The sequence below is a fragment of the Dryobates pubescens genome, chromosome 3 (assembly GCF_014839835.1).
Source record: "Dryobates pubescens isolate bDryPub1 chromosome 3, bDryPub1.pri, whole genome shotgun sequence".
Taxonomy (NCBI): Eukaryota; Metazoa; Chordata; class Aves; order Piciformes; family Picidae; genus Dryobates; species Dryobates pubescens.
The window spans coordinates 31,322,586-31,340,862 of record NC_071614.1 but is presented as its reverse complement, the minus strand read 5'-3'; the positions used below and the strand labels follow the sequence as shown (position 1 = coordinate 31,340,862).

General features: G+C 39.2%; 1 protein-coding gene across 1 annotated transcript; it reads left to right on the top strand.

The window, feature by feature from the left end:
• The first annotated feature begins 1,381 nt into the window (after nucleotides 1–1,381).
• Nucleotides 1,382–17,901, top strand: LOC104304560 (WD repeat and coiled-coil-containing protein). The gene is made up of 3 exons (XM_009905317.2): nucleotides 1,382–3,538; nucleotides 13,134–13,254; nucleotides 17,247–17,901. The coding sequence occupies exons 1-3, from the start codon at nucleotides 1,619–1,621 to the stop codon at nucleotides 17,411–17,413; spliced, it is 2,208 nt and encodes a 735-aa protein (XP_009903619.2). The 5' UTR covers nucleotides 1,382–1,618; the 3' UTR covers nucleotides 17,414–17,901.
• The last annotated feature ends 376 nt before the right edge of the window (nucleotides 17,902–18,277 follow it).

Below are 18,277 nucleotides of genomic sequence, written 5' to 3'. Positions count from 1 at the left end.
GTTCTTTAGTGGTACTCACCATCCTCAGAAATACAGCTGGAAAAAGGACACTAAAAATATTCTTACAACAAGAGGTCTGATTTTCCCAGGCAGTACTATAAAAATGTCTAAAGTATGAATCAGCCAAAGATGCAGACTTGGTATACTTAAGTCTTACTTATAATCATAGTGATTGTATTTCTAATTTGTAAACCTCTGCCCAGGTATAATTTATTCACATTATTTTTTTATGTAAACAGCAAGAGACATGTCTCATATTAAAGCAGAAAGGAGATGCTGGGGGGAAAAAAAAACACAAACAAAAAAGAAAATAAAAGAAAAGACATAAAGTACCAATCCATCAAACAAACAAACCCCAAAAACAATTGCAAAAATATGCTGAGGATCGGATTCAGCTGTCTTCTATATAAGCTTCTAATGCCATCTTAGACAGTCTAGGGACTATCTAGGGATCATCTCCTTGTTGCCACCTGCCACTCCAGAATGACACTACTCCTCTCTAAGTCCTATGACATATCTTCCAAGCCCAGTGTGGCTGTCTCAGATATTGCAGGGCATTAAAAATAGTAATAGTTGCTTATATTTAAGTAATGAATTGCATCCTGGCAATTTATGTTCAGTGATTTGCAAGTTCTGTCCAAGCTAATCCCAGAAAAGGTTGTGCTGGAAAGGAAAGAACAGAGGCACCCAGGCCCCACTGTGTGATGTGAGTTTATTGGTTGGGCCTTTGCCAACTGAAGAATCATTGCATGACGTTACGTTACGTATTGTAGAAACTGCAGAGTTTAGGGAAACAGGAAATTTTGGCTGCTGCTTTGCATTTTTTTCACTATATGATGAGGGAACAGTCCTCAGATCCAGGTGGCTGAGTAGACTAAGAGAGAAACCAATATAGATCTGCAGCTAGGAAATCTGTCCCAGTACAATGAACAGTAATCAACTTGTCCTTGCTGCTAGACTATTTGGGCGTTTTTAATACCTCACCCTCCTTCATTCTCTTGTAAGTGCTAACACAAGAGAGCATGGTTTGCCTTCCCTCTGTTCCTTTCATAGCCATTTAGGATCTTGTATCTTTGAAAGATGCTGTCCATCAGAGATTGCAATCTGCCTTGTAGAGTTCTCACGTATGTTTAAATCTTCTTTTATCCTTCAAAGGCTGGCGGAAAGAAGTGTCAGGTCATTATTTCAGGCTGTAGATTAATGCTTAGGCTTAACAGTGTATGATCTCTCTCCAGCCTTCACCAAAGTTCACTGAAGGTCAAGGTATTAGAGTGTTATTTTTAAATATACTCCCAACAGTGAAGATTTGAAAATAGACTTCTATGAAAACACACAGTAATTGGTTAAACCTTGTTAGCCACCACATGCAGATGATAACTCCTCCCAGGAAAAGACATAGCAAAAGCAGCTTTGACATGGATTTATACTTAGAAGAGCAGCTGCAGGCTTACTGGGAAGGAGTTCTCAATATCGGCTCTTGGATTATTAGCAGAAAAACCCAGCTTGATTCTGGAAAGGAAGGAAATATGATAAATAATTCTTCTCATCATGATCTGCAAGTGAATTCCAAGGATTCTCTACTTTGGAACAACCACCAATAGACAGAAAGCTTAAAAAGATGGAGCTTGGAAAGGCAAAGCTGCTGAGAACCGGCCTCAATGCTCTATATCAGGCCATCCACCCTGTGCATGGAATTGCCTGGACAGATGGGAAGCAAGTGATACTGACTGCATTATACTATCACAACAGAGAGCTAAAGTTTGGAGATTCCAGTGTTGTTGGTCAGTTCGAACATGTTCATGGACTTTATTGGGGCCCATGTTGCTCTACAGACACCCCAGCTCTGCTTGCTGTTCAGCATAAAAAGCATGTTAGCATCTGGCAGCTGGCTTACAGCACTGCAGAGAAGCACAAACCTTTGATTTCTCAGACTTGTGAAGTTGGTGAGCCATTGCCACTGCTTTCTCAGGGCTGTGTCTGGCATCCAAAGAAGGAAGTCTTGGCTGTGCTTACAAAAAGAGATGCTTCAGTCTTGTATGCTGTTCGTACTGACAATACTAGAGTGAAGGCAGATATCAAAAGCAGTGGTCTTATCCACTGTGCTTGCTGGACTAAGGATGGTAATCGTTTAGTAGTTGCTATAGGCAGTGCCCTGCATTCCTACATCTGGGATGATGCTCAGAAAACTCTAAGTAACTGCTCCTTTTGCCCAGTCTTTGATGTGGGAGGTTATATCTGTGCTATAGAAGCCACACTGGATTTCCAAATTGCTGTAGCTACTGAGCTTCCTTTAGATAACATCTGTGGTTTGAATGCAGGCCTTGCATTTGATATGCCATCTGGTGCAGAAACTGGTTCTATAATCTCACAGTCTGCTCTCGTGTTTGGCGATGAGGAATACTCCATGGATCTGCGAAGAAAGTCCACAGATTCAGACAGATCTGGTGCTGATTCAATTGCTTCTTCTTCATCAGGTCCTGTGGATTTAACCCATATCCTTGCAAACCACCGTCGGTCTGATCCCGGTCCTCTCATTCCTGTGAAACGCAAAGACTCTGCAGCAACAAATGGCCAAGATTCTTCTCACTTGATCTTGGTCACTTTTGAGAGGAAGGTAACCACCACCAGAAAAGTCACAATCCCAGGTATTCTGGTTCCTGATATAATGGCATTTGACCTTAGAGCTCAGATTGTGGCAGTGGCCTCTAATACTTCTAACATTGTTTTGGTGTATTCAGTAACCTCTTCCTGCATGCCTCATATTCAGCAAATCCGTCTGGAGAAAAATGAGAGACCAAAGGGCCTCTGCTTTTTGACAGATAAACTCTTGTTAATGCTGATTGGCAAGCAAAAGTTCTCTGAGACAAGTCTCATTCCATCTTCAAGTTCAGACAGGTATGTAATGCGTTTGATGATCAAAGAATTGATGGTTGATGAAGATCCTTCAGCATTCCCTGAGACTAAGCAGAATATGCTTTATAACTTTGAATCCTCTGTTAATATACCCGGAAAAAGGAAATTCTTTGAAAATCTTGCTACAGAAGACCAGCCTCAAAGCAGGGAGCTGTTAATACCGAGAAGCACCATTATTCAGTCTCCTAGTGGCAGGAGAAGACTCATTGAAGAAGTAAAGAGCCCTAGTTATGAACAGAGCTCTTCATCAAGTGTGAGTGACCTGGATGAAAAAAGGCTTCCGGGTGACCCCTTGGTGGCCTTGGAAACATTGGATGCTGAACCTACCAACCGTTCAGTGTCTCTTCTTGGTTTTGGAACACCTTCCAGGCTTTCCAGCAGACCAGCTTCTCCTAAAGTCCAGTTCAATGTGATCCAAGAAACATCAAGTTCTCCTAAAACCAACAATTTGCCAAGAGAAAGAGGAATGAGTCACATATCTAGAAATTTAGAGAGACTTTGTGGCAGCTTCAATGAGTTACAACTGAGTCTTTCTGAAATAACAGACTTTGCTAAAAATGGGAGGAGGATATCTTTAGCCTATCCATGTTCACAGGAACCGCCTGTTGTTCATATCACTTACCAGGTAAATTTATTTTGTCAGCTTAAAAATATTGTGACAGGAGACTGAATTTCTAAGCAATCATTTATGGATTTAGCTTTAAATCGTGAGGATGTAGTTTAACTCTTACCAGTCCATGAGAAATGTGACCTGAGTTTGGCACCAAGTTTAATCTAAAATGATACTATAATTTGTTATAGAAATAATAACACAGGATGATGTGGGTAACTTCAAGGACACTTTACATGGGAAAGCTGTGTCTGTTTGCTCTTCTTTCATTATGCACAACTGTCTTAGATACTAGATGATTTTGTGTGCATCTATAGAAGAGAGAAAAGAGCTAAACTTTAGTTGTTTAGGTGGGTTGGATTGGTTGAGGGATTGGACGCGATGATCTTGAAGGTCTCTTCCAACCTGGTTGTTTTTTATTATTATTATTATTATTATTATTATTATTATTATTATTATTATTATTATACCGTTTTTAATGCACTAAAGATTTACACTTTAATGTAGTGCAAAGATGAGCTCATGAGGAGGGTGGTACAGCCCACCAGAAACATAAGAAATTCAAACTCGAGCTCAGATCCAGAGACTGACAATGCTAGACTCTCATGAAGAGTACTGAAGTACTGAATCTCAATTTATGGAAAATTCAGGTGGGCATGATATGAAGGTGGCTTGTTCCTACTTTCATTTCTCACCAAATATTTACAGTCAGACATGCTCAATTTGTAAAATGTATTACCACTTCACATTTTCTGCAAAAAAGATGACTGTCAAATCGTTAAGTCCCTATCCCACTCTTATTTTGGCAAAATTCCAATAGGCATCAATAAGAATGTTAACTAAGGAATGTAGGCTGGGTAATTATTTTTGGCTATTATTCTCAGTGTTGTTTGCAGTAGTACTAATGTGATACTGATAATACTTTTGGTCATGCTGGTGCTAGTGGTACTGCTGCTAAAACTGGGGTCCCTTTGAGGATGCAACATAAGCAGCATTATGTCAGAGCAATACATTGCCTTGTGATGATGCCAAAACTTCTCCAACAAATTTGACGTCCTTTTACTTTAAAGGAATCCATACAGACATCTAAGTACACATCCTTAAACACTCATTAAGGGAATATTCATTACTTCTTAGCAATTGTTTACTTGGCATTTAAGCAGGTTTAAATATGTTGGGTACTGTGGATAAAAGCAAAACTTTGATCTTAGTCAATAATTTAGCTTGAATACATTATACAAATTCTGGTGAAAAAAGCACTGTATCTATTTTAAATAACTCAGGATATTATTTGCCAAGAGTCAGGCCCTTCTGATCTCCAGCACATTGAAATTAATTCTGATTTCTTAACATAAATCAACTTATTTATTTAGCAAGCAGCCTTATCTCTTGGATTTGACTGGATTGCCCTTTCCAAAGAGAAGTTTTCTTTGTGACATGTAACAATAACCTAAGATCTGAAGTCACTGTGCATGTTTGCTTGCACAAGCAGTAAGAATTAACGATACCATTTCTTTTCTTTGGCAACAGCAAAAAAAAAATATTACTGTTTCTAAAATACTAACTACAGACTAACAGATTACAGACTAAAAGACTACATTCAGAAATGAAGATTCATATTTGTCTGAACGGGTTAGTTTCACTTCGAGTCAGAAGTAAGCACTGCTAGCACTGCATTACAATGACTCAGAAAAGTGCCACTTAATGTCTTTCAGACACACAGCTGTGTTGTGAAAGTCTCAACGAATGCCTTGCATAGTTCAGCCCCTCTTCTGAAATCTAAAGGGATCACAGCATGATGCCAAAAAACATTGAAAAATAGACTGATGGCAGAAAGACCTCCAGACAGACCAGGAATTATTTGCTTCAGAGCCAGTTAATAATTTTCTCAGAAAATAGTTGTTTTGATTACTTTAGATTCAAGCATCTGAACCTTGTTCCTCCTTCAGGAGCTGATTAGCACTCTGAGCTCAGAGACCAGCTGGGCTGTGGGTTTCAGCCAGGCTTTGCATTCACAGTGCAAAAAGTCAGGAAACAGCTTTATTGCCTTCTGATATAAATATCAGCCTGTGGAAAACATTCTAAGTGTTAGGAACACTGCAGTCCAGTCAATAGTATGGCTTTTATCTTTCAGCTTTTTGTGCCAAGTGCATGTCTTCTTAAGTGTTTGTATAATCCTCAGTACAGCAGCAGCTCAATCTTGATTGAGAAATCTATTGAAGAATAAAATAGAAAGCTCTGTACTGCATAACCATATTTATGCATTTAAAACTTAAAAGGATAATAGATTAAAATGTGGCAATCATTAATGGGCAGTTGTGAACACTGCTGGGTAATGCAGAAGCCTTATTGATGTATTTATGTGTGTTTCCACTTTTGCTAAGAAAACCATAATATAAACCAGAATGTGTATTATTTAATAATTCATAATGTTTGCTTACTAGTCTTCAACATGTTTGTTTATTCTGTTAGTGCTGGCCTACCTATAACTCCTCTGAAGTCACATCCATGCTGTACTGCTAGAATTTGTATTCTTGGTAGCCTACAGCCATAAAAGAAAAACATGATCACTCACGCTTTGGAAATGTCATTGCACTACTGCTTGTGTAATAACATTCAGCCACCAGAGGTGACTTGATCATTCAAGCCTGAAAAGCAAATATTATTGCTCTTCCATCACATACAGACCTGTGATTCAGGATAGTATGGGAGAGCAGAAAGACAAACACAGTAAGAGGGTATTACTTCAAAAGAAAAAAATAACAAAAAGGAGAGAGGAGGATCTGCCAAAGCTTTGTTTCTGTTTTGTTTTGCAAAGAGATCCTTTTCTCATCCTTTTCCCCTAGCAAAGAAACAACGTGAGTAAAGCATTTGTCACTGTGCCCCACAGCATCCTTCTGGAGAAACTGGCTCCTCCTGGCTTGGATGGGTGGATACAGGGTAAAAACCTGTCAGGCCCAAAGAGTGGTGGTGAACAGAATGAGATCCAGTCACTAATGGTGTTCCCCAGGGCTCTTTGTTGTGGCCAGTTCTGTTTAATATCATTATCAATGACCTGGACAATGGGATTTAGTGCTCCCTCAGTAAGTCTGCACATAATGCTAAGGTGGGAGGGAGTGTTGATCTGCTTGAAGGCAGGAAGGTTCTACAGAGGAGAGATTGTAGTGAGGTGGGTGTTGGTCTCTTCTCCTTAGTTACGAGAGATAGCACAAGAGAAATGGCCTCAAGTTGCACCATCAGGGGTTTAGATTGGATATTAGGAGAAACTTCTTGACTGAAAGTTTTCTCAAAGACTGGGACAGGCTCCACAGAGAGGTGGTTCAATCCATCTGTGGAGGTGTTTAAAAGATGCAGAGATGTTGTGCTAAGGGGCATAGTTTAGACAATGGTTTGGCTCAAGCATAGAATAGAATAGAATAGAATAGAATAGAATAGAATAGAATAGAATAGAATAGAATAGAATAGAATAGAATAGAATAGATCAGGTTGGAAGAGACCTTTGAGATCCTCAAGTCCAATCTATCATCCAACACTATCTTAAAGTTTTTTTCCAACCAAAGCAATTCTATGATTCTATGAATATTTAAACTATGCTCATTTAAAAGCTAATTGCAATGGAAATAAAGTCAATTTGGATATGAAATTAGTGGCATTTAGACAAACTTCTTCTTGAGGAAAAAGATCCATCTTAAAACTGCTAGATTTTGCTCACAAACAGCATTGTCAAAAGTGTGTATCACTGAGAGCATATACTGCATCATTAAACAAGAAATAAATATCCTTTCAACATTTATTCACAATTATTTCCTTTTCTTAATACCCAACAATAATATTATACAAGTCAGTTTGTACTTCTATAGCACCTTCATGCAATTTACTGTGGGGAACATTATTGCCCAGGTCAGCTATAAAATAAACAGGCTATTATACACAGAGCTGAGAGATGAATAGAAAGGATCCTAAAGCTCTTCTGATAGAAATACATGAAACAGAGATAAAGGAAGGAGGTATAAGTGTGACACAGTAAAATGACCAAAAACCACGCTGGAATGATCAGCTGTAGTAAGACCATGAACCTTTCTTAAATCCAAATGATAATTTTGGCTCCCATGATGGAAGGGAAAGGTGATGTGAGTGACCTCTGGAGTAAGAAACTAGTCAGCCACCCTGAAGTTTAGAGGGAAGGTATTTAGGATGACCACAAAAGAAAGACCTGCTGTACTCAAGAGGTGTGATCAATGCATGGATTATATTTTGAGCAAAGGTTGAAGAATTGGTTAAGAACAAATTCTGACAAAAATGTTCTGAATCTGATCAACAGCAGACAGGCAGGGTTTGTAGAGGAGACACAATATGTTTTATTAGAGCAGATTGTTGGATACATAGATGCAAGTGAAAAGGAATACGCAGTGTCAAAAATTAATCCAAGTTTTTGTACTGTGCAAAGAAACTAAAGATCTGAGTTTAAAAAAATAACATCCCACACTCAAAATATAAAGATCACAAAAGCACAATCCTGAGGATAATGACAGTATACCTGGAATGGTAGTTGCAGGAATATTAACAGGGAGTCAAGAGCAGAGGAGTCCTAGCATTTTATTTGAAATGATGATGTACACTATAAATGCAAACTGCACTGGGATTTAAGCACCCTGAGCACCTAAGATCTCTTCCAACATAAACATTTTACAGGCTTATGCTTCTCTGACAGGTTCACTAGGGATGCAATTGGAATGACCTACATAAAGGTAAGCAAAGATATTAAGATCTCCACCAAAATAAAATCAGGATCCACCAAAAATCAAACAGGAATCACATCACAGAAATCATTATAAGAAAAGGGCACAGTACAGGCTGCCAAACCTAAATACTACTACCTGTGCCGATGCTGCACAAGGCCTGATGAAACATAGAATTCTGAATGTCAAAAATCCTAGTTCCCATTCTTCTTCAGTGCTCTTGCTTAGCCATTGAACTCTCTTTTCATTGTCTCCTATAAGGCAGCCTGGAGAAGAGGAGGCTCCAGGGAGACTTATATAGACTTTCTGGCAGCTTTCCAGTATTTGAAAGCTTACAGGATAGCTGGAGAAGGAGTTTTTACAAAGGCATGTAGTGATGGGACAAAGAGTAATGGCTTCAGCCTGGAAGAAGCTAGGATTGAGATTAGACATTAGGAAGATGAGGGTAGTGAAGCACTGGAACAGGTTGCCCAGGGAAGTTGTGAAGGCTCCAGCCCTGGAAGTGTTCAAAGCCAAACTGGATGGGGCCTTGAGAAACCTAGTCTAGTGGGAGGTGTCCCTACCCATGACAGGGGTTCGACCTAGATGATCTTGAAGGTTGCTTCCAACCCAAACCACTCTGTGATGTGAAAATTTGTTTTAAATCCCTGTAGTTCAGTATCATACTTGAAATCATAACACAGGGAAAACTGTTCAACAGCAGAGAAAGAAATGTAGAAGAAATGCTAAAGTGATTCTTCTACTAATAGAAGAAATAGAAAATGATTAGGGAATCAGCTGGAAGCAAGGTAGTAAAGGGTTATAGCAATGTGAAAAAAAAAGAAACTATTTACTAGTGGATTTTCTCATGACTGATTTCAGGCTAATCTAAGTTTCATTAACAATCTCATGAGATATGCTAATAAAATCTATGTATGGCATAACATCAGTGGTATTTTCAATAGAGGATCAGGATATTGTACCTGTTTTAATGAGCTTAGTATCTAGAATTAAAAACATGGATGGAAATGAACTAATATGAAACACATGATATTTTCCAGCATTAATAGAAGGAATTTGTTATAAACTGGATATTCATTAGCTGGAACAAGCAAGGCTAACAAAAGCTTTCACATGTAGTCAAAAGATGACTATGAATCAAAAATTAGATACATTTATGAAAAGATGCTAAGTGGAGGTACATCAGTGAGGTACCTCCAGTAAGCAAGGCAATACCAGGCAACATAGCTGTGAGGCCTCATCTGGAAAACAGCTTACATACCTAGACATCAATTTGCAAGAAACAGTCAAAGTGCAATTGATCACTAACCCAGTGTTAGTAAAAGCAATTCTGGTTGGCAGTATATTCTTATTTACCTTAGTCATTGAATTTAAGTTTATGAAGGTGATCTTAGCATCCAGACAAGTGTGGGGAGTTCATTAGGAAATAAAAGACAAATAGTAAAAAAGGTCAAGACAGGACTAAGCTGAGCTAGTTGACTGCTCAGTGGGGTTCAAAAAAAGAATTAAAACCATGTTTATTTATTGTGCAGATATATGGTGTGTAAAACCCAATCCAGAAACTTTCTTTGATTTAACACATCCAAGTGCCGGGTTCTGCACATTGGCCACAGCAACCCCATGCAGTGCTACAGGCTGGGGTCAGAGTGGCTGGAGAGCAGTCAGGCTGAGAGGGACCTGGGGGTGCTGGTCGACGGTAGACTGAACATGAGCCTGCAGTGTGCCCAGGCAGCTAAGAGGGCCAATGGCATCCTGGCCTGCATCAGGAACAGTGTGGCCAGCAGGAGCAGGGAGGTCATTGTGCCCCTGTACACTGCACTGGTTAGGCCGCACCTCGAGTACTGTGTCCAGTTCTGGGCCCCTCAGTTTAGGAAGGATGTTGACTTGCTGGAACGAGTCCAGAGAAGAGCAACGAAGTTGGTGAGGGGCTTGGAACATAAGCCCTACGAGGAGAGGCTGAGGGAGCTGGGGTTGCTTAGCCTGGAGAAGAGGAGACTCAGGGGTGACCTTATTACTCTCTACAACTACCTGAAGGGAGGTTGTAGACAGGCAGATGTTGGTCTCTTCTCCCAGGCAAGCAGTACCAGAACAAGAGGACACAGTCTCAGGCTGCGCCAGGGGAGGTTCAGGCTGGATGTTAGAAAAAAGTTCTATACAGAGAGAGTGATTGCACATTGGAATGGGCTGCCTGGGGAGGTGGTGGAGTCGCCATCACTGGAGGTTTTTAGGAGAAGACTTGACAGGGTGCTTGGTGCCATGGGTTAGTTGGGCGGTGTTGGATTGGTTGATGGGTTGGACGCAATGATCTTGAAGGTCTCTTCCAACCTGGTTTATTCTATGTATTCTATGTATTCTATATGTATTTGCCTTATGAAATTTTCTTTTCATATATATTTGCATTCCAAAATCTGAGTTTTAAAAGACAGTTTGGACACACTGTGAGAGGTTGCCTGCTGCCCAGAAGACATTTTATAGGCTATAAAGTGTGATCAAGGGGCAGACTGACAACAATGAAGGAAAGTAGTTTTTGAACTGGTGGTTTCTTTCTGCTGGATTTTTGTTGAGGGAGGGCTGGACAGGAAACTGGCTGAAGAAACTCAATCTGAAAATATCAATTCACATATGTGGAAATATATGTATTTCTGCTGTGATTACTATGTACTTAGACTACCAGTAAACTTTGGATTAGGATAAAAAATGAATATGCAGGGATTAATGTTGATTAATGTCAGTGGTAGTAGTGAAGCACTAGAACAGGTTGCCTAGATAAGCTGTGGAAGCTCCAGCTCTGGAAATGTTCAAAACCAGCCTGGATGTGACCTTGAACAACCTGGTCTATTGGGAGGTGTCCTTGCTCATGGCAGGTGTTTGGACCTAGATGATCTTTAAGATCCCTTCCAACCCAACTCATTCTATGATTTTAACTCAAGAATTGTTAAGTCCTGGCTTCTACTGGAGATAAATAGTAATACAGCAAAGCCAGATACATACTTTGGAAAGAGGTGAATTGTCATTGAAAAACAATTGTCCTTGGATTAAGTGATGAAAATGAGAAGTACTAAAGTGAGGTTTTAGTTGTATTTCTAAGTCTGTCACAAATTACTTCTATGACCTTAAGTAAATCTCTTCATCTTCCTGTGTAGTGGTTTGATCATCTACAAAAATGGAATACTGACAGTTATGTACTACTCAAGGAGACATATTATCTTCACTTAAACTAAACATTAAAAAAAAAAAAGTGAAATAATTAAAACAAAGATTCTTGACCTGACATAAATTGCCAGCACACAAAACTCAAGATGATTATTTATCAATACAAACAGAAGTATATGACAAAGACAGAGAGAAAAGCCAATATGAATGGTCCCAAGTGATGAAAGACAAACCACTCTGAAACTTCAGCTTTTAATTTTGTACCTCAAAAACAGGTTAGGATAAAAAATAGATGTGGTGTCGTTTTGTGTACACAAAAATGTCTTTCACTTCCAATAGCTGTTCCAATAATATACTGCAAGGCTAAGCTGAAAATATACTAGAACAAAGTCAGCTTTGGCATATATTTCCCCTCTGCTGATTTCAAAGCAGAGCTAGATTGTTTTCTGATTATTCTTGAGCTGAAGCATATCGATGTGAAAAAAGGCAGGTAAGGCAATAAACCCATCTCATTTACAGTCCACTTCTTCCTACAATTCATTAACTGAAGTACAAGTTTGGATAAACTGCTATTTCAACCTTAATTCAGGAAAATGAAGTAGTTGTTGGATGTACTAATTCATAATATGCAGCAATGAAAAGCTCTGCACAAATACCTGTAAAGACAAATAACATTTGTGCTAACTGCTAAACACTCAGCCCATGGAGTTCTTAGTGTATTTAGGTTCAATGGAATATAGTGCTATATAATTTGAAGAGACCTCAAAATGATAACGAAGTTCTGCTATATAGTTAAAGCTGCAATTAAAAAGTGACTACTGCTTTATGACTGAGAGGGAGGTGATTCTCCCCCTCTACTCCAGTCTTGTTTGATCCCACCTAGAGACCTCAGCACATGAAGGACATGGAACTGTTATAGCAGGACAGAGGAGGCCCTCAAAGATGATCAGAGGACTGGAGCACCTCGCCTATGAAGAGAGACTGAGAGAGCTGGGGTCACTCAGTCTGGAGAACTAACGACTCCAGGGAGACCTTATAGCTGTCTACTATTTCAAGGGGGCCTACAGGATACTTGGAGAGTGATGCCATGAATATGCCACTTTTATATTCAAGTGTGTTCTTTTAGTGAATAGCAGAGCAAATTCCAGGGATGTAAATCAATACATTCCCTCTCTCTGAAATAAAGTCACAGCATTCCAAAGCTTCATTGCTCTGACATCTTTTCAGAGAGACTATTGCTATGTTCAGTCTCTCTGTGCCAGAACTGGGGTTATTTTACTGGGATGGAATAGCTGACCAAGGACTATCAAACCACCCATGCTTACAACTGAAACTGAGCAGAGGACTCATTTGCTCTGGTAGCATCTTGGATAACTTTATTCCAGGCATGATATATTCCCTAATACTGAATTGACTCTTCAGGCAGAAAGGTGCAACAGATACATCTCTGCATGACCTCATACATTACATATACAGGGCTGATGCAGTTTTGAGCTGCATAAGCACACAAAGCAAAAAGCAAAGAGACATACTCCTCTTTGTGGGGCACTATGAGACTGCACTTAGAACTGCAGTGTATCATGGCATCATCTATAAATTGTAGCAAAACCAGACAAAGCAAAATGACTAAAGAACTGAAAGGAGGAAGGGTTAAAAGAACTCGGTAGAGTGTCTAAGCCTTTTACAAGATCTTTTCCTTTACATGCATGTATTTGAAGAAAAGTTTTTCAAATGGAGCAGTTACAGAAGAAACAAAAGATGTTCTCCTCTGTGATGGCAAGATCCACTTGAATTTAGTCCAGCAGCTGTTTGATCTGCCCGTCATTGAAATGAAACACGGTATGTTCTTTTCATTTCAGTAACTGGTTTCACCTGAGATGTTTAATAACTGAGATAGTATATGTTTTGCTTTATCTGAAAGAGGCTGAGAGAGTTGGGGTTGTTCAGCCTGGAGAATTGAAGGCTCCAGGGAAACCTTATAGTAGCCTTCCAGTATTCGAAAGGAGGCTACAGGATAGCGGGAGGGGAACTTTTTACAAAGACATGTAGTGATAGCATGAGGGTAATGGCTTCAAACTGGAAGGAGCCAAATTTAGATTAGATATTAGGAAGAAATTCTTCACCATCAGGATGGTGAAGCACTGGAACAGGTTGCCCAGAGAATCAGTGGAGGCTTCACCTGTGGAAGTGTTCAAAGACAGGCTGGATGGGGCCTTGAGCAACCTGATCTAATGGGAGCTGCCCCTGCCCATAGCAGGGGGTTGGAACTAGATGAACTTTAAGGTCCCTTCCCTTCCAACCCAAAGTGTTATATGATTCTATGAAATACTGCAGAACATCTCTCAAAATAGCTTAAAATGCTAAGTGACTGCAGAACTACTTTCTACCAGAGCAATGCCTCTACAGAGGAAGGTTGAGAAAATAATCAGCACACTGTGTTACCTGGAAATAGAAATGCTTCCTTTAGACCTTTTGGCATTTTGCCTTGCCCATCTTTACAAGCATGTCCCAGACATGACAACAGAGAGCAGAATGGAGAAAAAAAAAATTTTAGACCATGGTATACATATATGCATCATGAAACATTTGGGATTATTTTAATGTAAGAGTAGACCTCAGTGTTCCAATTTGCCAAAAGTGCCGTTCTACCATCCACCACTGATAAACTTGTAAGGACAGAGGCAGCTAAGGAAATCCTAGTCCCAGACTGGTCTCTGAATTACCTTGTCCCTATCTATTCATGTATGCTACTTTCTCAGCAGTTCACATACTATTATTTTTCACCCATTTCTCTATAATGCTTCTGATGGCTCTTCTCATCACAGCTGAAGTATATTATGATCTTACAATACACAGTAGTTGGCTATAATTATGATCTTCTTGCATAATTTCCATGATGAGAGATCCATGAATTACTCTGTCTTACCTCTTGTCTTAGCTCCTGACAGTCTGAGACATACCTGCTTAATTGGTATATTCTGTCCTGTGATAAATTAATTCAATTGTTGGTGGGGAAAAAAAAAAGGAAGCAATAATTTAAGGTCTAGTTTTCTAAATAATGGCAGTTACATACCAGACCGCTACATAACAAGATTATTGATGAAAAAGAAGCCAGGCCTGTGATGTCACTGATCCTGGCACCAAGGGCAGTGGGAGAGAGATGTAAGATATGCACCATTCTGCCATTCATATTCTACTTATTTCCTTGATGTTATGAGACCACAAGAATCAAGAAAAGGGGCTACAAATACAGCATAGATCAAGGAAGTTGCCTTTATCCCAGACACATTGGTCTATTTCAGTTTTACCCTGGCTTACCCTGAGAGTTATTTCAGAAGATAAGGATATGCAGGTGTTATATTTTTGTCACCAATCTCTATGGAGGCACATATGAAAAACCTCTACTAGCTGCAGAGGCCTCAGCTATTTTCCAGTGGCTTCTCTGCCTGTATTGACAGGCAGCTTTGCAGGACACAGAGTTTGCCCTTGAGTTTGGAAACAAATGCCCCATGATGAAAAAAAAAAAAGAGTTTAGAACTCAGTATGAAAATAATAAATAATGGGCCTAAGAAACCCTATTTTCAGGTTTGCAGAACATTACTTCTCAATTTCATGCACTAGATTTCAGTGGTATCAAAAAGACAGTATCTTAAAATCATTGTAACATGTCCCTCTTTCTGTTCTATGTGGTGCTCAGCTTTTCTGAAACTGAGTCTGAGCAAAAAGAACAACTGAAACAAGAATTCCCCCAAATCCTATAAAGTTATCAAGTCTGGTGAAGAAGTAGTTGTGTAGCTCTTTATTCAATTCTTATCAGTGCAAGTTTCTGTTCCTAAATCTTTCCTTTACCACAAGCCATGAATATTAAATGTGATGTTTAGAAAGATCACTCCCATGCTTTAATGCTATACAATTAAAGGGGATGGAATGAAATGCATGCTTGTGTTGCAATGACAGACTGGTGTATTTTACTGTGAATAAACAATTATATGGGGGGGGGGGGGGGGTAAGTTCACAATTGCAGGCCAAATTCATACCCACAGCAAGGCTATGAAGATCATCTGAGTTATACCAGCAGTGAACTTGGCCTCATCACTTGCACTTTAAGCCCAGGACAGTAATACCATTACCTGTACTAAATATAGCCATATAGTTATATAGTGCCCTGGTGTTAGCAGACAGGAGTCTCTCTTTTCAGCACGTCATCATCATCATCATAATTTTGCATAGCAAAAGGGTACTATATTCTGCAAAAGGCTTTTCCACTACAGGCATGTTTTGTAGGATATACTTCAAAGCAAGTGTGAGCAACAACACACAGCATTTTAATCATTTCAGTGGATGGAAAGAAAACATCCCAAGAGTCTGACCAAAGAGTATGCTTTATCAGTTTGACCAACAATGTAACTATCAGTTTGGACAGGGGAATTTCCACTTTCAGGCCTATTGCTTATAGAATCTGAAGTCTGTCCAGAATTAGAAAGTATTAAGTGGAGAAGATTAAAGATTCATGGTTTGGAATGACAATCTTCTTATGATGTAACAACACGCAGTAGTGGAGCAGCCTGGAAAAGTGCTTTGCTAATAGTTATAAGGAGGGGAGATTTGCCTTGTCCAGGAATATGCTTCATTATGACAGATGACAATTAAGCATGGCTCTTCTGGACTTCCTACACTTCCTTTTTTTTTTTTTCCACATTCCTTTTCAAAACACAATTTTACCATTCAAAACTAAAAGTCACTACAGGGCATTTTTTCCCTCAAATCCCTGCTCAGTACTAACAATTGTATGCTATACAAAAAATGTGAGATAGAAGGGCTCCCAAAATCCTTCTCAGTTGTTAGAGATCACCTTCATTTTCATAAAATGTCAAACATTTTATGTCAAACAAATGAACAAAAAAGACAAATAGAGAATTCACTAATTTCTATAAGAACAGCAATATCCAATCCAAAAGGAAACATATTAATCACTAGAAAAAAACACACATATCAGGTACATGTAGCTTCAATGTCAAGCTGATTTGCAAAGAGAAGCAAAAGAGAAGTAGGTTTACTTTCTGCTTCTTTGTAATACAGGAAGTGAACCATAATGCTTTTGATGCCTTTGGTTTTCAATCTTGCCACCTTTTTTTCTTAAAAAAAAGTTTTAAACCCCACCATATCATTCATATCTTGTTCCTCCTCTTCTCTATAAGAACATTTGATAGATAATTACAGGAAAATAAATTTTGTTCTGTCATCATTTGTAAGCCATCTTTTGTAAATGATTATATCTTTTGTACACCATCTTCAAGGTGTAACTTTTGCTATACAAACTTGAAAACATACTGAACAATCTTGGCTTGACAGAAAAGGAGATGGAAACCCCTGCTTCCTTCTGGAATAAATACAGCACAACATTTCCTTTTCAGTTTTTCTGATCTCTTCAACACTTGGGTGAAGCAGATGAGCAAAAATGATAAGAAGTCACTAGAACAAAAGTCATCATGGAAAGGCTGGCTGGGCTTTCAGAATAGGGGGATACTTAATACTTTATCAGAACTAGTAAAAATGCATCTTGGTTTTCAACTTAATTTAAATAAGGGACAAAATGCCTCAAACCTTTCAAGACCTTTCATTTATCTCCCTTTCACATGTACACAAAGGTGTGTTTAGCCATGGGTTGTCAGACCTTAATGTCATTAGCGTAATAAGGCTTTAGTGCACAAAAAGAAAGCCTCCTGTGCTTGTGTGCTGGCTGACTTTTACAAAGGTGCTTATGCATTTTATATAACCACAGCAGTACCCTCATTTTCCTTTTTGTGTTTTTTTTTGCTTAATTTTTGTAGGCTCTTCCTGGATTGTGCTCACTGCAGACAAGGATGGCTTTGTGCCGTTAATATTCAAAGCAACACAAGAGATAGTCATAAGGGATGGAACTGACAGTTCAGAAGTCTGTGGAGGTCACTCCCACAAGAAAAGCATTTCGCCACGACCACCAAGCAGGGTGACATAATTGCTGAGCAAAGACACTGATGACCTTCTTTTCTAATACAATACAGACATGTTCTGCAGTGTCAGAAACTGAGTGACTAGAAAGATGTCTTCACTACTTTCAATATATTTAAACTGTGAGGTATGTGCATGGTTACACTATTGCTAAATCCTAGAGTTGGTTTGCCCCTCATGATTTCTTCTGAAGGGTGAGACCTAGTACAGCTACTGATACTAATGGCTGCCAGCGGACTAGAGCGGAGAGATTAACCTCTACTTTGTGGTCTACAGTCCACACAAGGCTGAAGAAAATACAGAGCATTAAGAAAAAAATGGGATGGAAAAAAAAGGAAAGTGCTTCAGGCTCTCTTTGCTGTTCCAGCTGGATCTCCTGGAAACCTGCAGCGTTTTCAGAAATGCTTAATTTTTACATGAAAATGTTCCATCACTAGAAGGGTTGCATCACTGCCTCCTGTCAGTGTCTTCTTACATAGCATGTATATTTACACATGCACATGCAGAAGAGAAAGAAAACCCCTTGCAAAGTAAATTAAGGATCATTGACATGGAATATAAATTTCATTTAGCTAAATGCAGGTGTCTGTACTGAACTTGTCATCTAGACTCCTCTATGATGAGTCTAAAAAAAAAACCAACCCAAAAAAAGCACTTCTGCAGCAGATTACTCATGCCCTAACATATATTTCTATAAGGGATCATGGTGAACCTTCCCCATTAAAGAAGTAAGTAAGTGCCTATTCCTTTCCAATGACTGCAAAAGCAGGCCAGGATGACTAGTTTAAACACAATTACATTCAGTCAGATGAAACTCACCATTAGAGATAAGAGGCAATACAGATACGTATGAGAAGTAGGCAGACAGTCA

Excerpts from the sequence above, each read along its gene's own strand:
- LOC104304560 (XM_009905317.2), top strand. The coding sequence starts at position 1,619 with ATGGAGCTTGGAAAGGCAAAGCTGCTGAGAACCGGCCTCAATGCTCTA. Across the intron at positions 3,539-13,133 it reads TTGTTCATATCACTTACCAG|AAAAGTTTTTCAAATGGAGC; the intron begins GTAAATTTATTT and ends ATGTATTTGAAG. Across the intron at positions 13,255-17,246 it reads CGTCATTGAAATGAAACACG|GCTCTTCCTGGATTGTGCTC; the intron begins GTATGTTCTTTT and ends TAATTTTTGTAG.